Source organism: Athene noctua, chromosome 24 (genome assembly GCF_965140245.1).
Source record: "Athene noctua chromosome 24, bAthNoc1.hap1.1, whole genome shotgun sequence".
In the NCBI taxonomy this organism is placed as follows: Eukaryota; Metazoa; Chordata; class Aves; order Strigiformes; family Strigidae; genus Athene; species Athene noctua.
Window position 1 is genome coordinate 585,062 of NC_134060.1, and position 17,529 is coordinate 602,590.

Consider the following 17,529-nt stretch of genomic DNA (forward strand, 5'->3'; position numbering starts at 1 on the left):
GAGGAAGAAAAAAGCTAATTAAAATTCAGCAGCCTGAGGTATTTTAAGTGGTTATTTAGAGACACAAACTTACAAAATTATGCAAGGATGGAAGGGTTCCTGTCTTGTCAACAGACTGCAAGACAGATTTCAGTCTTCCTGACTCAGGAAGGGTGTTTATCCGGGAAAAGCCCCACTGCCAGCGACGCTGATTAGCACGGGCGCTAATCACAGTGGCTCCCTCGTTGGTACATGCAGCCCTGCCATCACCGGGGGGTAACGAGGAGCTGACGCCCTCCTGGACTGTCTTTGGCTGCGAAGACAAAACTTGCCGTGACCACGGTGCTGGGCAGGCAGGCGTGTGATCGGCCCCTGCCCGGGTAACCACGTGTGGGTCCATGGCTGGTGGGACCCCCCGAGCCCGAGCCCCGGGCGTGCTGGAGCAGCTGAGCCCCCCGCCAGCCCCTGCCCTCTGGGCAGAGCAAACACCTCAGAGCTGCCCCCCGTGCTGGTAACCGGGGGCACGTGCCTGCCCTCGCCCCTGCCCTCACCCCTCCCTCACCCCGACCCGCCGTCCTCCCAGGAGACCAACCTGTCCCAGCCCCGTCCCAGCCTCCGCCGGGACGTGCTGAAACGCAGGTGACAAAGGAGTGAGGTGACAGCTACCGAGGGCTGGGGCGGGGGGGGGCGGCGGTGGCTTGGACTCCATTATTGATTTGAGGAATGTTTCAAACAGATCATTTATTTTCATTAGACTTCTGCCGATGTCTTCATATCGGTGTCCCCTACGTAGGTCGACATCTGTCCTCAGGAATGCTTTAATTGCATTTTCTTTGCTTTACGCAGCTCTTAGCTAATGCATTCTGGCTTCATTAGATTAGACACCTATTGTCCTGAGGATGTTGTCATGTTTTCAAATGGCTTCAATCAGCACCTCCCAGGCACCGGCTATTTCGGGAGATAATAAAACCGAAACCTCATTCAGGCTGGATGAGTAATGGAGGTGCATTTCCCAACCCCATCCAGCCCGGCTTTAAATTTGACTCGCTGACATCCCCCTGGATGCTGGCAGAACACAATTAAGCCTCTTGTCTTGCAGGCATCGTCCGCGTGGTTACACACTGCTCGGGAGGAAGAGCTCTGCAACAGGAACTGGGTTTCTAATGATCTTGTCATTGTGAACAGCACAGAGAGATTAAATGAAAGACTGAGGGAACAGACAAGATCAAAACTCAGATTTACCGATGTCCGGAGCACGGCGGGTCACAGGATCCTCGGGCCCGAGCTGGCACCGCGCCTCGGCTGCGCCTTCGTGTGCACGTGCCCTCCTCGTGAGCGAGCCGCAGCCCACCCGACTCCAGCCACGCTGGGGGCTCTTTCCTTGGCAGCTCCAGGCAAAGGGCGTTCTTAGACCGCGTTCTGCAGAAGCTCTTCCCCCCGGGGGAGCCCCCGGACCCTTTGCAGCGCTGAGAGCAGCTCCTGTCCGCACCGCAGAGCTGCAGAACGGTCACAGCCTCAGGAAACCAACCGGGGTAGGAAGGGACTGGCCGGACCCCGGGCTGGGGGCAGAGACGTGTGGGGATGGTGGAAGTTCTGTGCTCCGCTCCCCCAGTGAGGGCTGACGGCTCCGGGATGGTCCCTGCGCTGCGGGATCAGCTCCCAGCACCCAGCTCCCAGCTCCCAGCTCCCAGCTCCCAGCTCCCAGATCCCCGGCCAAGGGCTCTCCTTCCCCGGCCGCTCTCCTCTGGCAGAGGAATTGCCTCAGCCCATCTCCTTATCACAAGCTACCACAATATCCGCATCTATCCTTTTCACCCCACAGGCGGTATTTTGACTTCTGGAATTCATCTTACCTAGCAAGGGACTCTAAATATATCCCAGACAATTTCCTTTCCTCATTTTTAATAATCTCTTTCAGCCTTAAATTAGTTTTTGAAAATATGTATTGGGATGATAGGCTTTTTATCACAGCCGATAGACAATATTCATCACACCCGTGTCCTAATCCTCACAACACATGCACATTCGTTACAGTGGCCCGGCATCAATTTTAACTGCACTTAATTCATTACAACTCCATTACTGTCTGTGCATGTTCCCCCCAACAACTTTACTGGTGATTTGTCACCTGGGTCCCCGCGGGCAGCTCGGCCCCGACCCCACAGAGCTGCGGGTGCGGGATGGGGTGGACCCGAGCGGGTGGAGATGCTGCCCCGTCCCCGCTGGGAACCTCGGGGAGGTGACAGGAGGACGAGCAGAAGTGAAAAAGCCCTTTTCCTGCCCAGGATCCCTTCCTGCACGGGCCGGGCTGTGAGCGCGGGCCCCCGTGGGTGCAGCGGGACGAGGCGACGTCCCCGAGTCCCGGCAAGAGCAGACCGGGAGGATGGAGCCAGCCCCGAGCAGGAGAGTGGTGGTGGCTCCCCGTGCCCTCAGCTCGAGCAGGGACCCCAGCCCCAGTGGGGAGAACCCGCGGGCAGAGCCTGCTGCAGCAGCAGCTCCTCTAGAACAACTACCCCAGCAAATCCCCATTTTGCAAAAATCCTCCCTGTCAGCAGAGGCCTAAAGCTCAGGGCAGACGAGGAGCCTGGATGCCCACTTTGGGCCAGAGCCGAGAGCGAGAAGAGGAGGCGACATGATCTGGAGATTGGTGGCAAAGAGGAAAATCACTGAAGCCTGAGAAGCTCAGCAAGTTGCATTACAATGAGTGCTGCCGAGATGGTGAAGCTGCAACATCTGTCGTGTCCTGGGAGCGCCGAGTTGTCTACTCGGCAAAAAAATAAATCTCGTCGGTCTGGCTGTGCGAGACCAAGGACACGGCGCTCGGTCCCCGTGTCAGCCCGTCTCGCTCCGCCGTGCCCCTGTCGTTAGCCGGCACGTAGAAGTGTAAGCGCAGGATTTACACTCCTCAGCCCACGTGCTGGGAGGTTTATGGCACCGTAAAATGGCTGGGCTCTGAACAAACACAGCTGAGCAATTCTGCACGGCCTCTGGTTTCCAAAGCTGCTTTACGATTCCCCTTCAACGTGACCGATTCCCTTTCACCGCACGGGCTGATGGAAAGGGTCGCTGGGATGGTGATGGGTCCCTCTTTCTTGGGGCACGGTGGTGCTGGGGCTCCCACCCAGAGCAGGGGAGGTGGGACGAGGAGCAGGGTCCCCCCTGCTCCCCCCTTACACCAGACCGGGAGTGTTCTCCTCCTGCCTCTCGCAGGCAGGAATTAGCCCAGAATCGATTAGACCCACTCCACCAGGAAAGGAAATACCCTGCCACGCTGCTGGTACCGCACATGTGGCCAGAAGAGCGCTGCCACGGAATACCCGCAGAGAAAAATTCATCAGTGATCTTGGGAGCCAAAAGGCAATTATGAGTGTAGCAAATCATTTCAGCCTCCAAACAGGATGAGAATATTGTCGGCGTGGGGAGACCTTGAGACGCAGGAAAAGCAACACGGTGGCTCTGTACTTAAAATAGTATTTCTACTTCTAATCAAAAGCAAATCGTTGTTTTTAAGGGCAATAATAGATACAAAGAGCAAAGTGGCGTGACTGCAGCGTCAGGGTTTAGGCAGAAAAGGAGTGAGAAGGTAATGCCGGGTCACTGGCAGCAGGTAGGGAGGGAAAGCTTGGCAGAGACCTTCCCTGCAGCCGCCAGCCCCCGCCTGCATCTGCCGGGTAACGAGTCCTCGGCCACCCTGGTCACGGCCCTGCCCGCACAGCACCGACCGGGGGCCCAGCCCTGGCTCTGGGGCAGATCTTTGGACCTGCTGGGTCCCTCCGTTGCCGCTCTCACCGGCAGCACCAGCACAGCCCAGTGCCCGTCCCGGCGCATCCCCTCTGGACCTGGCGGACGTGCTCAGGGTGTTTCGACATAATTAATTGTAGGGGGTGACACGTGCAGGACGTGTCTGCGGAGATGCTCTGCTCGGGACGTGAGGGACCCCTGTGAGCGCCCGGCCTCTGGAAACGCTTGTGCTGTGCTGCCTCCGCGCTCCGGCCCGCGCTGCCCCGGCCGGGGCTCGCCTCCCCCCAGCAGCCCCTTCCCGGGGCTCCAGCCCTCTGCCCAGGGAAACTTCCTACAGCAAACCTGAGACAAGGCCGGGAGTGTTGTGGGGAACAGATGGCGAGTGCCAGATGGGTAAGGTGTCTGCGGAGGGAGACGTTATTATGTGGAGCGAGCCACAGGCTCCAATGATCCCACTCCAAACAATCGGCAATTAACTCAGCCTATTAGCATCAAACTTTGTCTCTAAAGTTTCCTCCCTCCTCTCTTTGCCATTTGGTCTCCTCATTTCTAGGTGAGCTGGATTTTTAATGAGAAAATGAACCCCTAATTCATTCACAGCAAGGTGCCTGGTTCTTCAAACAAGCAAAAAAACCACCAGAGGGGTTATTTGCCAAAAATAATGGGATTGCTATTGGTCGGCACAGTCCCAAAGGGAAAGGGAAATTGTTTCACTCTTGCAAGGGCTTTTATTTATAGCGAGCAGGTGGAGCCTTGCCACGGTTCCATCCTGTGCTGGCACAGGCCCGGGATGTGCCCTTCCTGGGGAGCCCACGGGCAGCGCCTCGGACACAGAGGTGAGCGGCGGCAACGGCCCCATCCCAGGGCCCCGCTCAGAGCTGACCCGCAGCAGCTTTCCTCGGGCTCAGAGGGACCGTCCCCAGCCTGTTGCCCTCCTCCCCGGACCACCCGCCCGTAAATCCGCCCGTGCCAGGGCTCGGGCATCCCCTAAGGGGGCACTCGGCTGGGTGCTTATCTCTGAGCTAGCTGGGCATTCACGTATGAACTAATTGGGCACTCATGCTTAAATTAACATGGTGTCACGTGTCAGCGCTGCAGACCTCGGAATTTATGCTCAGCACCGCTCGACTTCCCCTCCGTTGCTGCGCTGCCTCAGAGGGCTGAGCCGCCTCGTACAGAGGCCTCGGTGCTGCCCCGGTCCCCCCGGGTGCCCCCGGCAAAGCTCCTGCGTTTCAGCTCTCTGCCCCTTTCTGCCTGGCGGGGCAACAGATCTCTTTTCTTACCTGCAAGAGCCCCTCAGAGCTGGCGGCTCCTGGCAAGTGGTTTCTTTGTCCGGCAGGTTCTTGGGGAGCTGCATCTCCCATCACCGTTGTGCGCAATAATTGAGCAACAAAAAGGGGAAGCGGGAGCGTTTGTGAGCGTGCACGAGCCGGGTGCTCAGCGCTGCCCTGGCCAAGCTCCCCCCGGCCGCACGCTCCAGACAGAAGGTGTTTGCAATTCCCTTTCCATCTGGCATCGACCACCGTCCAGGTTCCTGCACCTCCGCTGCAGGCAGCAGAGGCGGGCTGACTCGCACGGAGGGGAACAACCAAAGGCCATCGGGATCCGGCTTCCCAGGGTGGCTCCTGGTGGGAAATCAGCTTCCTCGGAAGCGGAGCCCTCCTCGTGCCCCTCTCCCCCGGCTCTGCTGCGGGGCGGGCAGCCCATCCGCAAGCTGCCGTTACCGTCCCCCTCCACCCTGCCTCTGGACTCTCAGGCCATTTTGGGGATAAGCGGGAAGAAAATTCACAACTTTTTTTTTGGGAAATAGCGAGACAACACACGGGAACACCCGACAGTGCTGGGTGCAGGGAGACAGGCTCGAGGGACAACACTGGCCTGGCACCGAGCGCGGAGCGGGACCCTCTCCCTCGGGCTCTGGGCTCCCGGCCGTTGGGCAGCAGCTTTTCCTTAGGGAAAGACACAAGTGGGTCAAGGAAGGGGCCTGGCTGCGGAGGGCTCGGGGCTGACTTGGCGGAGGGATTTCCACTGCCACAGCTGAACGGGTATGGCCAGAGCTGCCGCGCCTGCTGCGAGGTGTGAGCTCAGCCTGTCACTTCTTCACCAAGGATTTAAATTCCGACTGCTCCCTGTGCACGAACTGCTGCTCGGGGGGGGGCACCGGGCTCCAGCGCCTGCGGGCAGCGAGGGCTGAGCCCCACCGGTGCCGGGAGCAGGAGCTCAGGGTCCGTCCAGCTCCAGGTGCGGAGCTTCACTCACCTCGCTCCTCCAGAGCAAACCACCATTCCCAGTTACAGCCCTTGCTGGAAATCACGTGGCTGCTCAGAGCCCGGGAACTGGGGACCACGAGCCCAGGTCCGGATCCAGCCTTTGCTGCTCGCGTGGGTGAGCCAAAGCCCCCGGCAGCAGGGAGAGGCACCAACAGGGTCACCCAAGCCATCCCCCCGGGCGAGACGCCGCCATCGCTGCCGCGTGCTGCTCACAGAGGGTGTCACCTGCAGATGCTCATCACGCCAAATTACTCCGTAATTAGTGTTCTTCATGAAGGTGAACGAGGCCCTTTGCAGAAGCGGCGGTTGGGAAGGAGAGCCCGGCAGATGTTTCCTAACGGGAACCACAGAAACAATCTCCCAGGTCGGGTTTATTCTCCGTGGCAGCTCGCGCGCAGCTCGCCCCCCACCAGTGCCCGCCTGCCCGTCCCCCCCGAGCCAGGCTGGATCCTAAACCCACTGACTGTCCCTGCTGCCGGGGACCCCCCAGGAGCCCCCCGCCTGCCTCAGCTCTGGCTGCTGCCCCGAACCTGCAAACAGGGTCAGGCTGCAATTAGTGCTCATCCCCCCCCCTCCCCCCGCCAGGGCTTTTTAATGGGTGATGCAGGAGAAGGATAAATTGTCCCTTTCAGTTGGCTTCGTGCTCGGACCCTAAGGACAGTGACTTCTCCCACCCCAGCCCCTCGATTTGTGTCCCAGCACCGCTCGGGGCTCCTGAGCCCACGCAGGGACGGGGTCACAGCCGCAGCACAGAGCTCGGCAACGTTTCCAGTTGCTACCCCACAGCAAATGAATTCATTTCAAGTTGTGTAGGAAACATGTTGGTTTCCCCGCTCGGTGCAGCCCTGAACTGTGCAAAATCAGCACAGTTTGTACTTTATAAGGAAGATTGACCCATAACTACTAACTATTGATTTTTCCCTTGGAAGCTGCTCTCAGCCGGTTGCTGCGGGGCTGCACGACCCCAGCAGAAGACAACAGACACCGCCAGAGCATCAGACTGCCAGAACATATTTTCTCTTAATGAAAATAATCGCGGCTGCAGTTCAAGGTGCTCTCTCAGGGAGCACTCCAGCCCCGGTGACGGCTGCTCCGGAGGAGCTGGGGGCAGAGCCCATGTGCTCTCACACCTTACGCACCTCGCACCCTCCTGATCGATCACCTGTTCTGCAGACGTGCAGGAGTGTAACGGCACCGGTAGCGACTTGAGCACGTCCAGGGCTGGGCCCATCGCCAGGACCCCTGGACCCAAGGCCAAGGGCATCACCCCACAGGAGCGGGTGGGGGGCACAGGGCAGCGGGAGTTGCTCGTTGCTCCCTCCCCTTCACTCCTCCACAGGGCCGGGCTTAGGGCAGCAACTAAATTTGAGGACATGACTTCCCTGTTAACTGTCTTGCACTTATTAGGGGAAATTAGATTAATTACGTTGTAGCAGGCAATAAATCTTTCCCTGGAGAGACAGGAAGGATGCCTGGGATTTCAGTCTCCGTGTGCAACGTTAAAATTAGCAATTCTGTCTAATTCTATTTTTCAGTGTAGTAACGCTTCCGAGCAAGAGGAGAGTAAAGCTCTGTGGCTTATGGGCACTAATTTTCTGAGATAAATAGAGAATTTCTTCCCCACTCTCATCAGAGCTGAGGATGAAATTGCTCTGAAGTCTGCACCCTGTAAGCTCCGTTTCCCACCACTGTATTTTGAGAGGACATTTACGCTTTCCCCAGCTCTGATGTGACAGCCGAGCAGTGGCACCCTGCAACTCCACAGCGAGGTCCAGCCGCAGCAGTTTCCATATTATCTTGCTGGAAATGAGATTCTCAGGACAACACGGATCTGATTTGCAGCGCAGCTGTGAAAGAAATCCTGCCTTTAAGGGAGCTACCATCTATGAATAAATTGGATATACTTGTTTTGGTCTACTGACAGGCTCAAGCTCTCAGTCGTGAGGCTGTGAAAGCTGGGCCCAGCCTGCCTGGGGGGCAGCTCCCAGGGAAGGAAACACTCGCTCTACGGCTCAGGAAAGGGCTCGCCTTGCTGGGGGATGCTCGTCCCACCCCGCAGGGACAGCACCGTGGCCAGAGGGGACTCGGTTTCATCTCCAGAGGACTGGGCTATCTGGGCAGTCAGCTGCCCCCCCCATCCTCGGAGGCGTCGGACCCTCAGATCCAGGCGGCGAAGTCTGGCGCTGCCCTAGGGAGGGCACAACCCTCCTCGATTCACCGCTGCGATGCAGAGGGACGGGCTGTGACCCAAGACCACCCTTACAGCCGTGCTCGGCCTGCGGGAGCCACAGGGGCAGACCGGAGGGCAGCAGGTACCGCACAGGGACATCCCCCTCCCCAGGGCCTCACGCTGGGCGCTGCGGCTCCCCAGGAACTCATCTGTATCATCAACAAATTTCCTACCCAGAAGCTGAGTTACAGCCCCTCTGGCTCCTCACACAACTCCCCCAAGGCTGATCCTTGCCAGCCAGCGTGCCCCTCCCTGCCAAGGGACCACCCGTCCCGTCTCTGAGCACATGAACGTGGCAGGACAAGCAAGTGCCCAGTGCCCCGTCCAGAGTTCCCCGAGTCCCACAGCTCCAGCAGAGGAACAGAAGCTGCAGCTAAACCCACGGCAAACAACAGCGTTTGGTTCGTTTCTGGAATCCCCGTGGCAGTGACGTGTGATCCAGGCCCAGCTGTAAGGTCCCGCAGGGAACGTGGTGCCACGGCAGACGGAGAGGGGCAGAGCCCGGGTGCCCGTGGCACAGCGCAGCACGGCTCCGCCAGCCCAGGAAACCCACCCCCCGCGACTCCTAATTAACACATTATACCTAATTGAGTGCCCAACTGCTAAATGATATCAGCCAGGTTAATTAAATGTTAAATCTTGGTCCGTTAGCAAAAAAAAACCCCAGCCAAACAAAAAAACATCCAGCAAAAAAAAAAAAATCCCACAAGGAAAGGAGAGGAAAAAAAGCCAAGTTAAAGAAGCTGAAGCAGCGCTGGGGGGCTGCGCCCTCGTGACTCTGCTCCCGGAGCCTTCACACCACCAGCAGTCGCAGAGGGAGAGCTTCGATGGGCCGCAGGAGGCAGCCCCGGAGCTGAACCCCTGCTCCGGCCGTCACTTCTCCTTCCACAAGTGGACCTGCAGTTGTTCAGCGTGGAGATCACTAACCTGTGCGCAACGGGAGTCCGGCGCCGTGCCAAGAACACCCCTGGCCAGGCCTCCCCATCACCGCGTTCCAGTCTGCCCACAGCTGCCAGTGTCGCTGACGGGTCCCCTCCAGCGGGCGCGAGGCACGGCGAGGGACCAGCCGGCCACCGCTTGCCACCCGCGGGGCAGGCGGGAACGCCGCTGGCCGCAGACCTGGGACCCGCGGGCTCATCTCCCGGATGCAGATCATCTTTTTGCCTCATTAAAAACCGCCCAGTGCTCAGCTGTGAGCCGTCGGGAGGAGGATTCAAGTTAGAGCAGAGCCATGGAACGTCCCCGCTGCAGCCGGGGGGGTGGGACACACCCTGGGCTGGGGGGGCGCCCGTCCCCACCGAAGGGGACAGCGTCGCACCTCACTTGACACTGGGGGCCTGAGCTGCTCCCCGGCCCCAGCCCACCCTCTGCCATCGGCTGCGACGGGGAACTCGTGTCCCAAAGCCAGTTCCTGCCCACTCTGACGGGGACAAGCTGTCCTATCGCTTCAGCAAATAATGCCTTTTTTGGAAATTCCTTTTTCTTGTTATTTCCCCGACCTCTGAGACTTATCTGTTTTCAAAATGGCTCACGAGTTCCACAAACGGATGAATTCTTGGCGTGCGGAGTATCTTTACTGCTAGGTGCAGGCACTACAATTGAACATCAAATTCGGAGAGGCAGCCCGTTCAGCTACACTCACCGGGGGTTTCCGGATACGCACTTCGCCTCTGAATTTGCAGTTCTCCCAATCACTTTGGGGAAGAGAAATGACTTCAGAACTCCTCCGTGCCTCTTTCAGTGATGCTCAGGAGTAGTTCCCCTTCTTACGCCTTCAGCTGACCCAGAAAATGGATTTCTGGTGGAATTACGCAGGTCGGCTGGAGGAGTTGCATGTGCTGTCCTGCACCTTCAAATCAAAAAGTCCTGCATGAAAAAATTGCCTAGAGACGGCTCTAATTTGTTCTAAACTATCATCCCTTCTATCAGCAAGCAGGGAATTGTTATCTATTTATTTCTCACAATGTCACCGAATCAGTGACCACCTGCAAGGTGTCCGTGATGATAAACGCTTGCTTCGTGCAGGAGCTATTTCTGACAATGCTCGATCGTGCACATCTATCAAATTGCCTGAAGAGGCACCTATTAGGATCATTATCTAACACAGTCCCTTTGTGGGAGTTCAATGTCAGCACTTCCTGGGGAAGGTACCTCACCGGGTACCTATTCTGCTCATTATTTCTCTAGATTAATAGTTTCGCATTTCCGTTAGGAATTTGGGCTGAACTTTGGTGTTCCCACACCCAGAGCAGAGCCGCAGCACCAGCGGCCACACTCGAGCGTCCTCCCGGCGCAGGGTCCGGCTGCCCCTGCCCAGCGCCGGCGGGGACCGGCCGAGGGCGGGCGGCGGAGCCCTGGGCCCGCCGGGAGGGCAGGGATGCTCTTTCCCTTGGACAGGACTGTGAAAGCCCTGGTGAAACACAGGCACACGCTGCTGCTGGCTCGCTCCCCGCTGGGGCCGGGCTACCAGCAGCTCGCTCTGTCCCGAGGGAAACTCATTGTGGAAGAGCTCGGGGCGGGGTCAGGAGTTTGATCTTCAAGTCAGCGCCCAGCAATCTTTCAGCAAGCCAAGGCCATTCCTCCCCAAACCGCCCTTCCTACAGGAAAGCCACCGCTCTCAGCCCCGGGCAGTATTCACCATGACGGAAATTCCAACCAGGAAAAACACTTTTTCTCATGAAGTTAGCCACAAAACGCGGGGCCCTGCGCTCCTCCGCAAAGCCTCACCTCTTCACAGCTTCCCTGCGCTGCCCCCATAATCCTTGAAGAGGGAGGTTCTGGCTTTGTTGAACAAAACGCCACGGAGTGTGCAACAGGGCCAGAAGCGATGCCGACAATTCGCGTGAGCAATAAAACCGCAGAAAAATGAAATACTGCTTACCCATGTTCTACAGCAGCACACGGCGCGGGCAGCATGCAAAATGGATTGAGGTGATGAATCTGCTCGGCTATTAGCTGCCAGAGCGCTTTAATTCACGTCAGATACAATTAACTCGCTCTGACGATTGGAAAAGGACCCTCGAGCGTCCAGAGCGCGGCCTCTGCGCAGCCCCCTCCGGCCCTGCTGCCCCAGAGCCCAGGAGGCACAAACCCAGACGCAGTCACAGCCCCTCCAAGTTCTCCAGATTCCGCTTCTTCCGATCTTCCGGCTGCTAAACGTTATTTTGCAAGCTTTTTCCGCAGGCATAAATAACGCGTTAACCCCGATAACGGCACAAACCCGGCCTGTCGCCCTCGGGAGGGTTCAGAGCCGCAGGGCACGTCACGCGGGTCAGAGGCCCGGGCAGGCCCCGGGGACACGAGGGTTCCCCGCCGGCGGGAGCGGCCGGGTCCCACCTGCAGCTCCTCACTGCCCGATCCCGGGAACAGACCCAGCGCCCAGCCCTGGCGCAGCACCGGGACCGGCCAGAGGCGCGCAGGGCCTTCAGCACCGGCCCTGGGCTGGTACGAGCAGACTGCAGGACCACAATTCTCTAGGCTAGCTAAGCATCCTAGTTCTTTTTTTTTTTTTTCTTTTCCCCTGCTGAAGATGTTTAAAGCAGAACTGAGACTTGCACATCTGTATCCAAGCGAGTACGTTACAGTTTTATTTACAGCTTAACTAATTGCGGAGGGTTTTTTTCTTTAATATGGCAACAGAATTCAACCGCAGCCAAGGAATTGCACTTGCTTAGCAGTTTACAATATTGCCACCTGCAGTCAGGACTCAGAAGCTGCCAAAACCTCTTAAACACCAATTTCCAAACACACGGGATGTACCCGGGGTTTGCGTTAGCCACGCTCTTGCCTTTTAAAGGGAATCCACGTATGAATGCTGCTCTGCAAACCTCCTCCCACGCCACACGCTGCCTCAGCCACACCAAAGCCTAAGTGACCTCTGACAGCAGCTTTTCCCAGGCTTCCTTCTTAACCACGCTGCGGGCTTGGCGTTCGCCAAAAGCAGAACTTCTCCAAACCTAGAAAAACTCATTAAGTCTCAACATCCTGGTTTACAGCCCCTTCAAAGGGGCTTAAACCGAGCCCACAAAGGTGTCTCGGGAAAGGGCGGTGTGCCAGCTCACCAACAGGCTTATTTTTAGGAAAAAAAAATCTTAGACAAAGTTAAAGAAGCAAAGTTCTTTACTCCAAATGCTCTCAACATGCCAATTGAAACGTTCTCACGTTGCCTTCCCCGCTGAGGCAGAGGAAGGGTGATCGGGCCGTCTCGTGCAGAAGGCACTTTACACCTTTGTACGATTTACACAGGCTAACGCCTCAGGAGCCGAAGCGACCACACTTGTGTGGGATCCCACACCTCAGTTCAACGGACAGGAGACGTGTCGCCTCCCATCTGTACCAGCTACAGATTCACAATAAAAACGAAGCCCTGGGCTTCAAGTGAGGTGAGGCTTTTACATTTTAAGACTTTATGCAACCTTCCCACGGAGGGGTACTGCTTCAGAGAGCTCTGCTTTTCCAGGCTGTCGAAAAATAAGATGGTGGTTGTAGGAAAGCAAATACAAGATTTCTTCCTTGCTTTGTTTGGCAAGGAAGCGTTAAGCCAGATGAGTGTTCCTGCTCACATTTCAAATGTACGTATGGTAAAACCCTTTCCCAAGAGGCCACATTTGAAGTTGAATTACCATGAGTTTGAAGTGGAGCAGGATTCCTCTGTATTTTCTGTAAGCAATGGGGAAAAACCCACTAATGACTGAGGAAGTTTGTGCTGTTCAGACTGCATTTATTGGATATGGCTCTGTCACAGAAACGCCCTGAATCAACTCAATTTAGATGAGAAAAAAGGACGAAACCATGTTTTGACCAGTCCAAGCTTTCTCCTCCCCTGCCTATACTCCATTCCCGGAGTACGGCTGCTCCTAGACACTGGGAAAGGGAAAGGAAAAGCAAAGTTCTCTCACAGTAAATACCCCAGGGGCTCTCAGGTTACTCTCAGCAACCCAGTTAAGGAGTGGTCTGGCTGTTGATTCTGCTATGTTAAAGCACCTGTGATCTTTTATTTCTTTAAAAACAATAAAACACCTAAGTTCACTATAAAACCCTCCAAGCCAGTTACAAATCCAAGGGCTGCTCTAAGAACAAAGGATCGCTATTCATGGCAGTGTCACAAGCCACAGGCAGCTTCCCACCCAGTCCCAGGCGCCAGGAACGTGCCTTTGGGTACCTGAGGCGTGAGACCGAGGCAGGCAGCACCTTGCAGGCACATCTGCAGAGACAGGACGTGCCCGGCGGAAGCGCAGCAGCTCTCAGCTGTCGCGCTCTCTGCCCAGACAGACACAAACCCCGGACACTCGTCTCCACCCCTCACATCTTCTGCAAGAGACCAGAGCAGCCCTTCTGCCCACCCAGGGGCTCAACTTTAGAGGAAATAGGAAAGAGAAGTATTTTTTTCTCCTGAATTAAAAAAATGCAATCTATTCTAATCCCATTACATATTGCAGATAGAAAAATCAGTTCTTAACTTCCATTCTGTAAGTTAATGGAAGGAAGACACAAATTAGAACGAAAACTAAAGGTAGGAGTCCTAAACGTAGCATTCTGTATTTACAGAGGGGTGTCGGCGTTCACTGAGCTTCATCTGTAGGTTTTTGCACCGCTGCAAGCTTGTGCGAGACGAACCTAGAAAGAGAGAGAAATTAATCCGTAGTCTGAGACACTGCTGTATCCCACAACCTCTTAGAGCTTCTGCCCGAAGCAGAGGACACGCTCGGGTTTGATTCGGTTTATCAGAACATTGACAAGAGCTCCTTCTCAAGGCGGGCACGGTTTATCTACAGCCTGTATTAAGCTAAATGTGATGTAAGGCTCCTCCTTCCCCTTCCCTGCTCAGTTCATGCTGCTGCTTGATCACCAACATGAGCCAAAATACAAGACAAGGGGGGGGGCAAAAAATTAGTTTCTACTACAGCTCAACAGTCCAGTGACTAATGGCAGAGCGACAACGCTGCCTTACAGCTTCAGGTCACGGCTGACTTACTGATAGCTTCTTCATAATTCCTTGGGTCTCCGGATTTAGATGAAGAAGATTCTTCTTGGTCAAATCACTTGTTGTTAAACGAATGCTCTGTGGAAAAAACAAAACCAAACCAAATCTAAGCTTAGGTTTTCTGTTTGGTCAGCTGTAGCAGCTGGAAGCAGCAAAAAAAGAAATGAAAAAAGTAAATAAAATCCAAGCATACTAGGAGACCACATAGAGGCAGAGAACAACATGCAGCTTGACCAGAGGCTGATCTTGCACCTTCCTTGCGGCGCATTAACACGCTACTGCCAGCAGAAGCTACTTGAAATGTTACTGACACTCACAGCAAAACCTCATTCTACATTCACCAGCTTGAACCGCTCCCACTTCCGACTAAAAATCTTCCAAGGTTCTTTTAAGACAGATCAGTGCCCTGATAAACTGCAGCGGCACAACCGAAGAGACAAGAGTGGGCGACCTGAACGTGCTCAGGCCCCCGAGGAGTCACAAGCTCTCCCTTCAGCAGAGATTTCACACGCTGAAGTTCCTCACTCACCTCCCCTCCTCCGACGGGGACTGTGATGAAGATGTCGTTGCTGTCAGCGAGGGGGCTGCCATTGGCAGAGATGGTGTAAACGCGCTCATTTACCGCGGGAGTGCGCAAACCCGGCGTCTTGAAAACGCTGAAACGGATAAAGTTCTACGTGAGTAACGTCACCGCCGCTGCTCGAAGCACTTTGACTAAAAGTCTTTCATTTCAGGTTCGAAGGGCCACTAAGGATCATGCTGCAAACAGATGACAGACACACACGCAGAGCGAACGGCAAGGCCCTCCCCTACAGAGGAGATTAGCAGGGAAATTTAACAGGATACAAACCTGGAATCAAACCTGGGCGTGACCACGGAGGTTCCTCCTCGCGCACAGAGATCAACAATCCTACCCGTAGCTGGGGTGATGAAGTTGTTTTTGCTTGTTCTGTTAGAGGGAAATAAATGAATGTCTGCTCATAAAAAAATATTTGTAATAAACTTACAAGCAACTTACTACCTTATCAAAGGCTTGAATGAGGTTATCACCCCAGACCAGAGGTTCTTGCTAACCAAAGGCAAGCCCCAAAGCTGGGGATGGCAGGAGAGGAATCTGCCCGTCCTCCACCCGCTCTCAGATCACGGATTTTTCCCTATAGCACGGCACAACTATACCCACCAGCCTACTAAACCACACTCCATGCCGCTAGGAGTTACGGCAGCACTAGACACTTATTCTCCACTTTTGAAGGCCAGTGAAAGACACCCCGTTACCTTTTACTCATGCGCTTCACCCTCACCGAAGGAGGCCTCCTGCTCCTGGACACTGGCATTTTTTTCGTGGATGCCTTCACCTGAAACACACGTTATTCACCGGATCAGTTACTTCGCTCTCGTGTGACAGCTGAGCCCACAACGAACAAAGGCTTCCAGACAAAACATTTGGCTCAACAGGCTCCTTTTTAAGGCACAAGAGCCCAGAAGCAAACACTGTACAAGCTTCTGTGACCTCCTCTGACCGCTAGAAGTTTCAGGAAGTGGAAGTCCCCCTCAAAGTATCCTGGGCAGCTATATAATTGTAGGCATCATCTCAGTAAGCATTTATACCTTGGGAATAAAGTCACCACAAAGAGCAACTGCTTACCTTTCCAGCTTTTGGATTAATGTTTTCAGCTTCCAGCTCTGGAAGACACTGGCTATCATGCTTTGCTTTCTTTGCTACGGGAAGCAAAGGGCGCTCTGCTTCTTCCTCAATAGCTTCAATACCCTGTTTGAATTTTTCCACTAGAAAGAGAAAGTGTTATCTAAGTTGAAAATAAATAATAACCTTACATTATTAGTTAGCAGCAGAGGTAAACAACCACAAGCATTTCTGGCAACAATCTGCTTCAGAAATCCAATTCCAATGTAATCCAAATGGTTGAGTACTTTAAGAAAATTAAGGTTTGAATAAATTTAATAAAAGCAGGTTTAATTAAAATTTAGTAGCTTAATAAAATTAACAAGCTATTGCAGCTAGTAAGGATAAAAAGTAGGATTATTTAAATATATTGAAGGATGCAAATAAGAACTGATTATTCACAGCATGCAAACCCTGACCCGCTCTCGTCTTACGACTCATCACAGCGCTTAAAACAAACTGACCTTTCTTGATTTTTAAAGGAGTCTGGATAACTTCTGCTGTTAACTTGTTTATTTCTGTTATTTCCAAGTCTGCCTAAAATTGAAACAGTCACAGCACCATTAGGATTATCAGTAGCACAAGAGTTCTGAGAAATCCAAGCTGTAGAGCAAACCCCTATTTCATAGCAAGAACACCTCCATGTTTTCTGTTGTGCTCAGGCTGGGACCTTCCACGTTATTCCGGAGGTGCCCGCGCGTGGTCTGCAGGCCACTCAGCCCCACACACCTTGTTTAGCAGCTGCAGGACGCGCCTCACCCGTGCCCTGCTGCTCAGCCAGCGTAGAAATCATTTAATTTACTGAAAAGCGCGTGTGCTCTCGGGGGTCTGGGAGGGAAAGCGAGCAGGTAAGGGGAGACGGACAAGGAGCAGCGTGAGCATGCAAATCCTCTTTGGATCCAACAGGCCTCTCTCACAGTTAGGCCTTAAAGCAGCGTTTATGAAAGAGCTTCTGCGACCTCTGGTATCGCAGCACTCCCGCAGACCCAGAAACGCTTCGTTTCCCACAACGTCATCAGAAGAGCTGGATACCTACCGCTACTGCCTCTTGCAACACCTTTTTGCTTCCTCCTTTAGCTAAAAAGAAAAAATTTTCGAAGAAGTCACTCTGTGTGTAAGCCGGCCTACGCGCTACACGCGGGCACTTTAACACGCCGCCACTAGGGCGCAGAACCCCGCACAAGGCAGCTTTGGGGGCGGCCTCAGACAAAGAGCGCGGCGCGGGCCGCCCGCCCGGGGGGTGCAGGCGGAGCGGATCCCGGCCGCGCCTTCATTGCCGCGGTTTTACTGTCTAAGGGAACGCGTGCCCCCACCAGCCAGGCCCCGGCCCCGTTCGTACCGAGGTAGTCCAGCCAGTTCATCTCGCGGAACGCCACCGGCAGCCGCAGGATCTCGATGTTGTACAGGTTCTCCGCCTCCTTCACCAGCCGCTGCTCGTTCGCCCGCAGCTGCTCGATCCGGGTCCGCACTGCGGGGACGCACACGGCGTCAGCCACGGCTCCGGGCCCGGGCCCCGCTCCCCGCCGCCCCCGGCCTACCCTCGCGGTCGAAGTCCTTCAAGAAGGCCGCCAGCTTCCTGCCGCGCGCACTCGCGCCAGCCTTCTTCCGCGCGGGAGGCATGGCGGCGGGGCGGGCTCCGGGGACG

The 17,529-nt window shown here is 55.2% G+C and overlaps 1 protein-coding gene across 1 annotated transcript; it reads right to left on the minus strand.

The window, feature by feature from the left end:
- Positions 1–13,674: 13,674 nt before the first annotated feature.
- On the minus strand, positions 13,675–17,504 carry CDCA8 (cell division cycle associated 8). The gene is made up of 10 exons (XM_074926249.1): positions 17,423–17,504; positions 17,224–17,352; positions 16,921–16,961; positions 16,349–16,421; positions 15,849–15,988; positions 15,479–15,558; positions 15,054–15,152; positions 14,733–14,859; positions 14,195–14,281; positions 13,675–13,836 (listed from the first exon to the last, which is right to left on the minus strand). Exons 1-10 carry the CDS (start codon positions 17,502–17,504, stop codon positions 13,792–13,794), a joined length of 903 nt encoding a protein of 300 aa, XP_074782350.1. The 3' UTR covers positions 13,675–13,791.
- Between the last annotated feature and the right edge of the window lie 25 nt (positions 17,505–17,529).

Coding starts and splice junctions, on each gene's coding strand:
- CDCA8 (XM_074926249.1), bottom strand. CDS start 17,504: ATGCCTCCCGCGCGGAAGAAGGCTGGCGCGAGTGCGCGCGGCAGGAAG. Junction 16,422..16,920: donor TGTTGCAAGAGGCAGTAGCG/GTAGGTATCCAG, acceptor TTTCAATTTTAG/GCAGACTTGGAAATAACAGA. Junction 14,282..14,732: donor TCCCCGTCGGAGGAGGGGAG/GTGAGTGAGGAA, acceptor TTTTTTCCACAG/AGCATTCGTTTAACAACAAG.